The sequence below is a fragment of the Melospiza melodia genome, chromosome 20 (genome assembly GCF_035770615.1).
Source record: "Melospiza melodia melodia isolate bMelMel2 chromosome 20, bMelMel2.pri, whole genome shotgun sequence".
Lineage (NCBI taxonomy): Eukaryota > Metazoa > Chordata > Aves > Passeriformes > Passerellidae > Melospiza > Melospiza melodia.
This window is the reverse complement of record NC_086213.1, coordinates 6,385,287-6,398,466: the sequence shown is the minus strand read 5'-3', so window position 1 is coordinate 6,398,466 and position 13,180 is coordinate 6,385,287. Positions and strand designations below refer to the sequence as shown.

Genomic DNA, 13,180 nt, shown 5'->3' with positions numbered 1-13,180 from the left:
ACAGACAGCCTCGAGCCTGGAGGAGGTGCAGTGGGAATGAGTAGGAGCCTGTGGAAATGGGAATTAGAATAAGCCCATTTGCCTTCTCACATGCTGAAGTTATTTAGAGAGTTCACTTACTAGCAGCAGTCCATGGGCTTAAGTTAAAGTGAAATTTAATGCTGAGGTTCCCTTTGTTGTTTTACCCAAGCATGTACTTTTTAATGTATGTGGTGACACATCCTTAACATATCCTTACAAACCACTCTGGGGTTTTTTAAGTTTAGAAAGAAAAGACTAATACAGAGCAGAATTAATTGAGCTTGAAAATTACTTATCATGTTGAATATTTTCAAAGCAGAGATTTTGTAATGTGAGAAAACAGATGACAAATGAGGCTTTTTTCATATCACAGTAAAACACAAAGAAAGACCCAAATCCTTCAACAGATTTTTTTTTTTCCTTTAGATCCTGACACATAATTAGGTCAACAGCAAGCAAAAATTAGGTTAAAATTGAAGGTGCTGAGTAAATACTGCCAAAGAATGTGTCTCTGCATTGAGTATTTGCACCTTCCAAGTTAATTGTAGGTGGGTAATTGAGAAGAATAGAGCAGGAGGAGAGAGAAATTTTATTGTTGTGCAGCTTTATTTTTGTGTTTGTGTTCATATTGACCAAAGTGGGGTGTATTTCATAATTCTACAGAGATGTGTGCGAAAAATCAATTTAACTTGCGCATTTACCAAGTAAATATTTGATTAAGGGCCAGCAGAATGACAGGAGAGGTGGGGCTGGTGATCTTAATGTCAAGCTTGTGCAGCAATGTAATCTTTGAAGATAAGGCCCTTCAGCTGTGTCTGTGCATTTGCAGAGCGGGTGGGATGGCAGAGGTGTCCCTGGACACGTGTTTGGGAGGTGATGCAGTGACACCTGTGCCCTCATGTCTGTCCCCACAGACGCGGTGACGATGGGCTCGGTGTTCGGGCGCAGCACGGCGCTGAACCTGCAGTCGTCCCAGCTCAACACCCCCCAGGACGCCTCCTGCACACACATCCTGGTGTTCCCCACCTCTGCCACCATCCAGGTGGCACCTGCAAATTACCCCAACGAGGATGGCTTCAGCCCCACCAACGGTGAGTGAGGGGAGATCCCCTGGGGCCTTTCCAGGGCATCAGCAGAGCTGAGCTGGGCAGGAATGAACCCCAGGGGAGCTGGGGTTCTGCACAGACCCCACACCACCCCAACAAGGGAACCCTGCAGGGGTTTAGCTACAGGGGGAGACTCTGTGCTCTCCCTGAGTGTATTTTGTAGTCACACTGGTTTACTCCAGAAGGGACAAGGACCAGCCAATGCACCAACTGGCACAGACCAGAATGTGCTTTGTCTTGTTGTAACTTGCTCAGGCCAGCCACTGATTTCCAATCGTGCTTCACATCGTGCCCTGTTGTGTGCAGAGCTGACACAAAGGAGGCACTTGTGGTTGAGTAGGGAAAATATCCCAACCTGAGATTTCCTGATGCCCCCAGAGTGTTTTTACACTGAACCTGCAGTTTGAGTCAGCAAGACTCTGGTTAATGCTTTATATCCAAATAAGCATTTTCCTGCTTTGTTCCAGATCCTTTAAATGAGTGCAAAGCAATTTAAACCAAAAGTAGCTACAAACATGTACAGTGGCTGTATTAATGAGGAGGGCAGTTGGGCTAGAGACAAAGGCAGGCTACTGCTTTTAAGGCTTTGATCTGTCCCTCCTGGAATGTCCCAGGGCCTCTGAAGGGAAGTTGTCCCTCTCAATCCCTGTCCCAGGAGGCACTGGGATCCCTCCCAAGCATGACAAACATTAACCTGCATTAACCTGCCCGTTGGTGCTGCAGATGTTAATTAGAGTCAGGTACAAGAATGGCCTTTTCCAAAATGGTGTTAAATTTAATTTTCTTAACTCTGCTCTACTTAATGATTAAGCTGCTTCCTGCTGCCATTAGCCAGCTCATTTCTGCTCTAGGGGCCAAACAGAGCATGATATTAGCTCTGGTTTGTTTACTGAGGCTGTAGGACACAAGTTAATAAACTTCAGTTATAACACTGCTCCGGCAATCCAGAGGTTCTCTTTGGGAGATGAAGGAAAACAACCACCTGCCTGTTTCAATACTGAGGTTTTAGGTGAAATTAGTTCAGGACACACATAATTTTCCATTTTAAATTGAGTAAATTAATATTTTTCAAGAGAAATTGTTATTTATTGTTTATTATATGTAGGATGCATTACTTCTATTTAGAGCTTTGTGTTTTAGTATAAATTTGGTTACAATTCTAATTAATGCAGTTAATTCAGACAACTCCCACTGTACGTGTCTGCCCACTAAAATGTACTTTAAATGGCAGCATACACTTGGATTTCTTCACCTGCTGAGAAATCTGGATAAGAAAAACCCTGTAAACCATATTGTGGTGCTGTAATTTTTGGCTGTGTTGATGGTGCCATATCCTTCTCTCCCATAACTTACTCAGAGTATTGTAACCTATGTGCAGATGATGAGTAATGGAATGCATAAGGCAAACATATCTTCCCTGTATCTTTAGCCCTCCCCCTATATTAACATAAACCAAATTAATCCAGCCGATTATACTAACGAGCTGTGTGGAACTCCTGAGGTGCAAGTGGGATATGAAGGCTGCTTTGTGGGGCATCCTGGTGCAGTGGCTAAAAGAATCACGAGTCCCTTGCTGTGAGGAAGGCCTTGCTGTCCTCACAGATTCCAGGGGAAGTTTCCCTGGAGCTGCCAGGGCTGTTCCCAGAGGTTGGAGCTGGTGTGCAGCTCTGGGAGCCTGAGGAGCAGCACCTGGAGCTGTGTGTGATCATTCCAAGTTTCAGGGGTTTCGTGTTTAGGGGTCTCTGTGACCAACTGCACAGAGGTGTCAGTTATTCTGTTACAAAATTCAGTCTGGATTTTATGGAGTTGCTACAATGGGAATTCTGTTCACTCTGTGACCACTGCTAAAACTCATTATCCCAATAGCTGCCTGCCAACTCTCCCTTTTATGTCTGTGTGGTTGCAGTCAAAGGTTCTAAGGGGGATTAAACATTAAAATTTTTATCTCTGCTTTCATCTATCTTGGGAGCATGTAAAAGAAAAAAGGGAAAGTCAATAAATTAAAGGGAAAGGTAATAAATTATAAAAATTTCTTGGAGAAAAGAGTATAGCACATTGGAAATTATTTTCCTTTCTTTTCCTTTTCAGATGACATGTTTGACCTCCCATTCCCAGATGACATGGACAATGACATTAGAATTTTGATAACAGGGAATCTTCACTCTTCACCAAATTCCTCCCCAGTTCCTTCTCCTGGATCACCATCTGGCACTGGAGTGGGATCTCACTACCATCACAGCAGGGTAAGGCTGCAGCACCACAGGGAGCAGCGCTTAAAATAAAATACAAAGAAAGACCCAAATCCTCCAACAAAATCTTTTTCCTTTAGATCCTGACACATAATTAGCTCAACAGCAAGCAAAACTTAGTTTACAATTGAAGGTTAAATACTGCTGGAGGTGTCTCTGCCGTGGCTGCTTGCACCCTCCAAGTTAATTGTTGGTTGATGATTGAGGGGGTGAGAGCAGTAGGAGAGCAGCTTTATTTTGGTGTGGCACAGCCATAGCTGATGACCCTGCATAGATTTAATCTGTACTCATCCATTCCCTCCTGGAAAATCCTATGGAATGTCTCTGGCATGAAGTGACAAGTCTTTGAGAGAAGGGAAGCTGTGACAGCCCTGTTCCCATGCATTTCAGGGGAGGCAGGAGGGAGAGAATTCTCCCAGTGATGAAACTCTGCCCATGGAAACTCCGCAGGTGCTGGATGGTTATGCAGATGTTGTTTTCTTAGGAATATTTAGCCCAGAGCACACAGCATTTGGGAGTTATTTTTGTTTGAAGTGGCTTTTATAAAGTCAGTTCCAACATCAGTGATTACTTAAAATGCAAATTATTTTCAGTAATTCATGGGGGTTTTTTTGAATTGGCTTAGCTTGGATCAGGTTTGATGGAACTCTTTCACTCCTACATTTAATCACGTAAGACTGAGCTGATCTCTTAAAATGGTTTCCATCACAATTAGGTCGAAGTTCTGTGATTTGCAAGTTTCTGTGAAGTTTTGTTCTAGAAGTATTAACTTGGAAGTAGTAGCATATTACTTCTTTACTAAATAGTAGAGTATTTCAGGAGAGAAACAGGGTAACTTTTATATCATTTTTGACACATCAGTGAGACATCTCCAGATCAGAATTCTAACTCCTGAACACAACTGACTAAATGGTGGTAGTTTCACCCCTGGAAGTAGAAAGAAGTTTGCAAGTTTCCCTTGCAAACTCTGCCAAGATGCCTCAGTGGAGCTTTAATACAGTCAGTGAGGGAGAAATGCCTCCTGCCTCAGCCACAGAAATACTAATCCTGTATTTTGTGAGCTCAGTCCACAACCACCTTGTGTGGATTGTGTAACTCTCCCATCAAAGGCTTGATAACAGCACATTGCTGTCCCAGTTATTCCAGACTGGTGTGTGGGCAAATGAAAACTTCTAAATTCTGCTGCCAAACCCTGCAGCCATAAATCAACACTCCTCACTTTGTCCCTCCCCAGTTCCCTCAGCAATCCATTCTGGCCCACTGCTCTGCAGAGCTTGCCTTCAGTGGAGCTGCATCCATTGGGAGCAGCCCTGGGAGGTTCATGGCCTGAGCCCAGGGCCCTGGACAAGCCCCTTCCAGCTGAAGCCGAGTAATTCCCATTAACCATTAAGCCAGGCCTGGTAATTGCAGTGTAATGTTTGGCTTTAGCAGAGCAGCAGTGTGTGATCATCCCCCCGTGGGCCTGGGGTCAGGGCAATAATTGATGGCTGGGCACCAGCCCCGTGTGCTGGGCTCCCTGTGCCCCTGCTCCAGGCTTTTTTCCTGCCTTAGATTCCTGTGCAGACCCACTGGAAGGGATTGGCAGGGAGGGATTTGTAATTGAGCTGCTTTCTGTGCTGTGGAATCTTTGCCTTTTTTTCTTAACCTATTGACATTTTTGGATGAAGTGAATTGCTGTCCCAGCTGTTTAGGAATCTACAGTCTTTCTGAAACATAAGCCTGGAGAACCCAACCACAGGGGAATAAGGCAGGGCCTGGGTAACTTTGACTGAGATTCCTGACTGACTGAAGGAGGCTCATTTGTCACAGGACAGTATTTAGTAAATGAAGTCACTGTTCCAGGAGTGGGCTGTATTGACAGCACCCCAGAGCTGCCTTTTCCCTGTCTTGCAGAGCCAAGGTGAACGTCTCCTCTCCAGAGAAGCCCCCGAGGAGCTGAAGCAGCAGCCCCTGGCTCTGGGCTACTTTGTGTCGACTGCCAAAGCAGAGAACCTCCCGCAGTGGTTCTGGTCCTCCTGTCCTCAGGCACAGAACCAGTGTCCCCTCTTCCTGAAGGTCTGTCATACTCCACATGGAGCACTCATTATCCATTGCTGTTTCCATGCCTGTAAAAGCCTAAGTTGGAGTCTGTGGTGTCAGAGTGAACCTGAGACCTCTCACTCCAGAACTGCAGAACTCCAGTCTGTTTATTCAAAATTATTACCATTAATTTGGAAATACACATGGTCATGGGTGGTTCAACACAGAACTGCCAACTTCCCACGCTGTCCTGAAGTGATTCACAATGGATGTTTCTTGGGAATCTTTAGCAGTACCTGCTTTATGAGAAGTTAATTTTTGCTCTTTCCCTCTGCGCAGGCCTCTCTCCATCACCACATCTCTGTAGCGCAGACAGACGAGCTTCTACCTGCCAGAAATTCTCAGCGAGTTCCTCACCCCCTCGACTCTAAAACTACATCAGATGTCTTGAGGTAACACCTTTTAGGTTTTCATTTCTGCCCTAAACATTAGGGGACTGAGCTCAGTGGTTTCAGAGTAACCTTTCCAACCTATCACAATTGCTTATCTGCACGTTTTAGCCCTGCCATGCCCTATGTGTCTTGGGGCATTTCCTCCTCCAAAATGCCAGAGCAGGACTTTGAGGGGGAATTCTGTGGGTTTCCCTCTGTTGTGCTCAATGATGCCAAGCAAACTCAGAACACCTCAACCTTGCCAGGGGGACATCATGGTTTGCCCCCCACCCAGACTGCTCTGTTCCCCTGGCATCTAATCTGAGCTGTGCCATTCCATTATCTTACCAAACCCAATGGATTTGTAGGAGGAGATAAAAGCACTCCCTGATGCTACTGTGCAGGCATTGGGGTACAAAGGAGACACTGTTCCTGAATGCAGGTAGGGTGTGTGTTTTATTGTTCAGGATGGTGTGGGGTCTGTCCACCTTTGGGGGCTGGACACAGATCTGTGTGATGAGAGCACACAGTGTGGGACATCCGAGTGAACAAACAAACATCAGCAGGGAACAGGAATGTCCTAAGGAAATTGGGGGTGTACTATTCTAGAAGATATTATTTTGCATCCTGTTGGAGGACTGAGTTCTCACAGATGTCCCAGGTATTGAGTAAAATGAGAATGCACTGGACAGAGAAAGGAAGAGATGCAACAGACACAAGTTACAAGATGAGAAATTGCAATAAGATAGAGGATCACAGGAACAGTGTGAGCAAACACAGGGTGCCCAGAGAGGCAGAGATGTTCAATCCCCAAGGCTTGGACAGCAGTGGCATTTGAACCACTAGAGTGAGTCTAGAGTCTGTGTGTGTTTGGGAGGGCCTTCGTGCAAATGGTTCAGACATAGCGAAGCTGAACCCTCCTGCTTTTCAGTGAGGTTCCTCCTTTGCCAACACACTGGCAGCCCTGTCAGGGTGCAGGTCCAGGAGAGCCCATAACACCCCCAGAGCAGGCTGTGATGTGTATGCCTCCTGTGCAGGTTTGTGCTGGAGCAGTACAACGCCCTGTCCTGGCTCACGTGTAACCCGGCCACGCAGGACCGCAGCTCCTGCCTGCCCGTGCACTTCGTGGTGCTCACCCAGCTCTACAACGCCATCATGAACATCCTGTAGGACACACAAGCACTTGTTCTTCTGGCTGCTTCTCCCCTCCGCCCGGGAACGTGCCACGACCTGCAAAGAGCTCCGTTTGCTTCTCTTCAGACCAGTCCTGTGCTGTGCTTCTGTTCCTCCAAAAGCACATGTGAATTCTGCAGTGTTCAAAACTAAACTACCCATTAACATCTCTGGCAGCTTCAGTCCAAAATCTGGGAACATCCAAGAAGAACATCCAAGAACAGTGAACACAGAGTAACCTCAAGCCAGTGTTAGTTTGGTGGCTCAGTAACTACTGGTCAGCGTGATTATTTTTTTTAATATTTTATTTTTTTAAGGAAGACTACAGGATCTTTTTGCATTAGGAACTGATAAAGACCCACAAGCAGTGTCAGCCCTCCAAGTAAAAACCACCTTGTAGTGACCAGTTCAGGTGTTTTGTTGTTTGATCGTCGCAAACCGGGACTTTGCAGGAAGAAAAAACCACAAACACAAAACCACACAGTTGTAGTCTCGTATAAATATTGGAGTTTTCTGTCTACCTGGAGTTCCTGTCAGAGTGGATTGGGATGAATGCATGCATTTGTTACCTGTCCATGTAGATATGAATGGTCTGGAGATACTTTATTTATTTTTAGGTTTGGGGAGGGGAGGGATTAAATTATAAAGGACCAGGAACAGTAGAAATACCTTACAAATCCAGCTCCGTTCCACTGTAGGGTTATTTATCTACAGACCTCTCACTCTTCTGACCTGGAAATCAAAAGAAGCTCATAACAATCAAAGTCTGGGAAGGGAAATGTGTTCTGGTAAGGATATCTTGTATTTTAAGGAATTCTCCCCTGTGTTTAGCCTGGTTAAAGCAAGGAATGGCCAGTGTTTAATGAAGGATAACACTACCTAAGGGAGAAGAGTGAGAGGGAGGTAGGGAGGAAAAAAATACTTTAAAGCCCAGTTCAGGGCAAGTGGAAAGTGGCAAATTATTCTATTGTAGAGCTATGATTGAAATATATTTCCAGTAAATTTAGTGATGCTAGAAAAGTATTTACTGAAAGCCAAGTCGCCCTTGAATTCTGGGCAGACTCGTCCATGTACATATCCAAAAATACGGTTTTTGTTTACACTAAATCAGTCACAAATCTGGTGTATTTTTTCTGACTATAGGAATATTATTTCAAAGAAATAATTTTTAAAAATTATATCATTAAATTAGTACTTGAAGTTACACCACTGTGGTGGCAAAGTTACTTTGTTTAGTGAAATGATCGCCATTGGGAAGGTTAATGGCTAATTGAAGTATTTTTATGACTCCTTCATTCCAGGCTCCCAGGGGTTCCTATTCCAGCCCCATTCCCTCATTTCTGGGGGTGCACTGGGCAGCAGGAGGGGGCCAGGGTCAGACACTTGGATCAGGCTGGGTGACCCCTCCCCTGGCTGTGAAGAAAAACTACCAAGTTTAGAGTTCTTCCAAAAGACTTTCATGTTCTGGTTAAAAAAAATGAAATTCTATGATTTTAAAAAGTATTTTTCTTGAGATAATGTAACATTTAAAACAAATTATATAAAATAATAAAAGAAAAAAAAAAGAATTGCTTGTGTAATGAGAAGGTGAAGGCAGGAGAGGAACCTGTAAATGGATTCTTTCCTTCCCTGCTCCACCCCTCCGTGTGGGTGTCCTCTTTGCAATGTATAGGTTAAAAAAATCTGATATCAAACCATTTGTATCTAATGTGTACAGTGTAAAATTGACTTTAAAAATATTGCAGTACTATTTTTTCTTAATCAGAAAAGAAAATTCTCAAGGCCTTTTGAAGAGCATAAAAAGATGAAGATTGTAAACTTGTATAAAAAAATTTAACTTGGGGAGGAAAACAATGTAAAGTAGACATTTGTAATCTTTTACCATTTGGGGGTTATTTGTTCCCAGGATTCATCTGAACTTTGGATTATTATTTTGCTTATTGTTTTTAAATGGGCCGTTTTTATCCAGGGGTGTTTCTTCCCCACAAACCTGGTTCTAAGCAAAAATTAGAAATTAAAAAAAGGGCAGCAAGGAGTAGTTTTCATCTGGTGTCTTTTATTTAATTTTTTTAAGTTAAGAGAAGCTGGTGACATATTTATACGTTTTTGTGCAAAATAAATGAATGGCAATAGATTTTAAAGAAAAATCTTATGTACTTCAGTGTGAGAAGTTCTGTATAATATTTCTCTTAAATATGCATTATTTTACTTGTGAGTTTTTTACTGAATTAATCTGAAATGTACAAGCCCTGGCTTTCCTACAGAGTGAAGAAAGTTATTATTTTTTTTTTTTATTTCTAACTTTGGAAAATCATGCCTAAATCAGAATTATTATTACAGTTGTTTGAGCTAAAGGGAGCGGGAGGGTGGGGAATGTCCAGCATGCTTGTATGTATATTTCAGAACCTTTTTTAAATGTAAAAGCTGTACATTTCTGGGGAGTTCTGAATTTCTTTTTGTTTTCTTTTTTTTTCCTCTGAGCATTTTGCAGTGAGCTTCTTTTATATATAGCCGACAATTTGAAAGAAAACAAAAAAATGTGAAGTTCATTTTAAATCTACAGTATATCGCTGGTACAATACACTAAAAAAGACTTTGATAAAAAGAAACAATAATAATAAAAGACCTCCATTTTAAATGTCATTCATATATACCTTGTGGATGAGAGCTATATACTTTTACACACTTTTTTAGATGAATAAATTATTGAATTACTGAAACTGTTGGTGCAGTTTTATTCTTGTATTGAGCTCTGAGTTTTGACATTGTAAGGAAGGAATTGCAAGGTGCAGATCCAGGGCTGTGAATGGAACTGGAATGAAATGTTTCAAACCATGGCTGTTGTGAGGGGACAGGGATGTCAGTGATGCCAAGGATGGACAATCCTGCCAGAGGGGTGGGTGGGAGCAGCCTGGGATAATCCAGTGCCACAGGAGCAGTGGCTGCTTTCCATGGGCAAATCCAAACCCAGAGGTCCATCACTGATGGATGAACTTCTCCATGTGCAGCAGGTGAGTCTCCAACAGGAGCTGTCAGGGGCAGGTCAGGCCTGGCCCCTCTCCCTGCACAGGGATGGGGACAGGGCCATGGTGGCTGCAGGGCAGCCCTGGATGAGGGACCAGAGCCACAGCCTCAGGCTTCCCAGAGCAGCTGCAGAATCCCCAGCCCACAGGAGCTGGATGGACTTCATGATCCTTGCGGGTCCCTCCCAGCTCAGGATACTCTGAGATTCTGTGCTAATTGTGGATTCTGTGCTAAGTGTAACTGCTGGGTGCAGGGACTGTTGCTCCCCAGGAGGTCTCTTCAGAGCAAGACACTCAGGGATTAGCAGTCATTCCCAAATATCGAAGTGCCAAAAATGACATTTAATGAACAGCTGTGACATCCCAGGGTGTGGGGGGTGGGGATTGGAGCCAGCTGTGCCATCCTGGGACAAGGGGGAGGGATCCAGCTGTACCATCCTGGGATATGTGGGGTGGCTGGAGCCAGCTGTGCCACCCCAGGCTGCAGGGACAGCCCCTGTTACAGCAGTGCTGGCTGGCAAAAGGGAATGGAGGAGTTTCTGCAGACTCCAAGTGTCTCACAGGTGATCTTTGTGGCTCAGTCCCTTAAAAATTATCCTGAAAGAACTCATTTTCCATAATAGCTGGAGCCCACATAGCATCCCATGCCATCTCCAGTGACTGGATGGAGGAGCTGCCACTCCTTTCCATGCCTCTTTGATGGCCATTTGGGATTTCCTCAGTAGATGTTATTTCTTGTCCACTTGAATTTTGGTGCTTCTTACTTCTGAATTCAAATACTTACAAAAATAGTCCCTAAGATTTTACTTTTTTTTTTTTTTTTTTTTTTTTTTAACTTTCAAGCTTGTATCTTTTAGTTCACTGCACTACTGTAAATTATGGTACTAAATGACACTGTTCAATTACCCTATCCAAGGTTGTACAGAACAGTTACATTTTGGTCTTTTCCTGTGAGAGCTGCAAGTACCTGGAATCACTGCAGAGCAGTATTTGTTGCATGGAGATTACTTTGTGTCTAATTCACTGGCTTCACAGACAAAATTACCAATTAAATATTCCATTCCATGAGGACTGTAAGGAAGACCTGAATGAAAAACTGAAATCTCAGTTGATTTGTAACAATAATGGAATATCTACAAGTGTGTGCAACACTGTGGTGATGGACTCAGCTCTTTAACTCCAGTAAAGAAAATGCTTTTTAAGATTAGGCTGATATTAAACTACTTTTCCTTTCCCAACTGCCATCTCTATTTTTGACAAAATGTCATGGCCACTTGAAAGCTGTTTCAGCACATGTAGAAAGCATCAGAAATAGTGAAGTAAACATGAGGTTTATGGGCAGTGTCACCATTTAGAGTGGAAATGGAACAGTCCTGCATCCCCAAACAGGAAGGCTTTGGTCTTCGACAACAAAACAGGATTTATAAAATTATGCAGCTTCTACTTCCCTATTTTGACCTTGAACCTTAACCCTTGGACAAAAGTTGATGTGGCACTGCTGGTTTGTGCTTCACTGGCTGTTCCCCTACCAGGTATCAAAGGAGCAATCCCACAGCACATCCCAAGGGCTATGGAAACCTCAGGGCTGTCTGCAGCCTGAAATACTCTGCAGAGGCCTGGAAGAAGATGGCCCCAGTGTCTGTGTGAGGCCAGCTGGGAATTCAGGCTGCCCTGAGCTGTCAGTGCTGGGATCTCCAGGCAGGGCAGGCTCCAGTCTGAGGCATTCTGTATGAGCAGTTCCTCCTCTGCTACAGGCCAGGCCCTGTCAGTCCCTGCAGCCATGGACACACATCTCCAGTACAGCTGATAGAAGCCAAAACCATACAGCACATGCTCCTTTATCTGATAAACATCAGCTTTTCCCTGGAAGAGCTTATTGTAACCTCTCAGAATCATGGTTAAAAACCAGCTTAGCACAAGGGACCCTTTGCAGCAAACCAGCAGGACATGGCACTGGTGGGGACTCTCTCTACAGGAACATGTTTTGTGGTGCTGCAACACCCACTGGAATTCACTGCTCCCTCTGGTGTCCCCACAGGGTCTGGTCCCATTCCACAGCCACTCTGATGTGGCTCTGAGAATGCTACAGCAGCCTCTGCTGTTGACACCTCCTCTGTTCCCCAAAGCTTTCAGCTCTTAGCCAGCCCCGGGTACCCAGCCACCTCCTCCACCTTCACATGGCAGGAATGTGGGTTCCTTCCCACAGCACACACACCTTTTCCTGTTGGACAGATGTTTCATTTCAGCAATACCTGCCCCTGCAGGACCTCTGTCATCCACCCAGCAACATCAACTGCTCCCCAGGCAGTGATGCTCACTCCAGCTGGGCCCTTTTAAAAGACACAGCCAGGCCAGCAGGGAACTGCTGCAGCCCACGTGGCAACCAGGGCAGGCCTAGGGCCCTCACAAGTGGAATTTATTTTCCTTACACACTAAATTAGACGTATGTTTAAAAAACTCCTACCAGCCTGACACTCTCTTTGTTTTTATTTAAATATTTTGCCATTGGGAAAATGTCAGGCTGGTATAAATCTAGGAACAAACTACATCCTCAAATGCACTGCTGCTACTATGAGTGTTTGGAGAACTTTCTGCCAGAAGATTTGATATCCAGAACCCCCATTAAAAAAAAAAAAATACACAGAGCCCTGCAGGAAAGCTCACTGGTTCCTGCAATTCTGTAAAACACAATCACATGCGTGAAAAACCCCCAAAAATAAAACCCAAATCACAATCAACCTACCAAAAAACAATATCCAGAAAAACTTTTTTACCTTTAGAGTTGGGTGAATAAGAAGACTTCTTAAGCCAACGGTTTTTTAGTTGACTGTGATTTCCTGCAGCCAGTGACAGCTGTATCATATCACATTAATCACATTTGTGCCGTTCTCTGTGTGGGGTTGTCCATGGGAATAACTGAAAGTCACATCCTTGGTCCTCCAGCAGGGGTCATGTTTTGATGGCAAATGAAACTCCAGCTTCTCCCTAAACCAGGCTTTAAAAAACCAAATTAAACTGCAGAGCTACAGAGCTGGATCATTAAAGGTCAACCACGCGAGCAGGTGTGGGTTCATTGGTCAAAGTGCTCCACCCCACTTGTAATCAGTCTCGGTGGTAATTTCATTAGTGCCTGGGGAAAAGCCAGGCCAGGAGAGGCA

General features: G+C 44.2%; 1 protein-coding gene across 1 annotated transcript in view; it reads left to right on the top strand.

Annotated features, from left to right (window-relative positions):
- The window catches only part of MED13L (mediator complex subunit 13L), a 191,893-nt gene extending 182,174 nt beyond the window's left edge, over window positions 1-9,719 (top strand). Inside the window, exons 27-31 of the mRNA XM_063173409.1 lie at window positions 936-1,112; window positions 3,216-3,370; window positions 5,270-5,431; window positions 5,735-5,847; window positions 6,864-9,719. Coding sequence (XP_063029479.1) covers window positions 936-1,112; window positions 3,216-3,370; window positions 5,270-5,431; window positions 5,735-5,847; window positions 6,864-6,996 — 740 coding nt within the window. The 3' untranslated portion in view covers window positions 6,997-9,719. The remainder of the gene's footprint in view (window positions 1-935; window positions 1,113-3,215; window positions 3,371-5,269; window positions 5,432-5,734; window positions 5,848-6,863) is intronic.
- The last annotated feature ends 3,461 nt before the right edge of the window (window positions 9,720-13,180 follow it).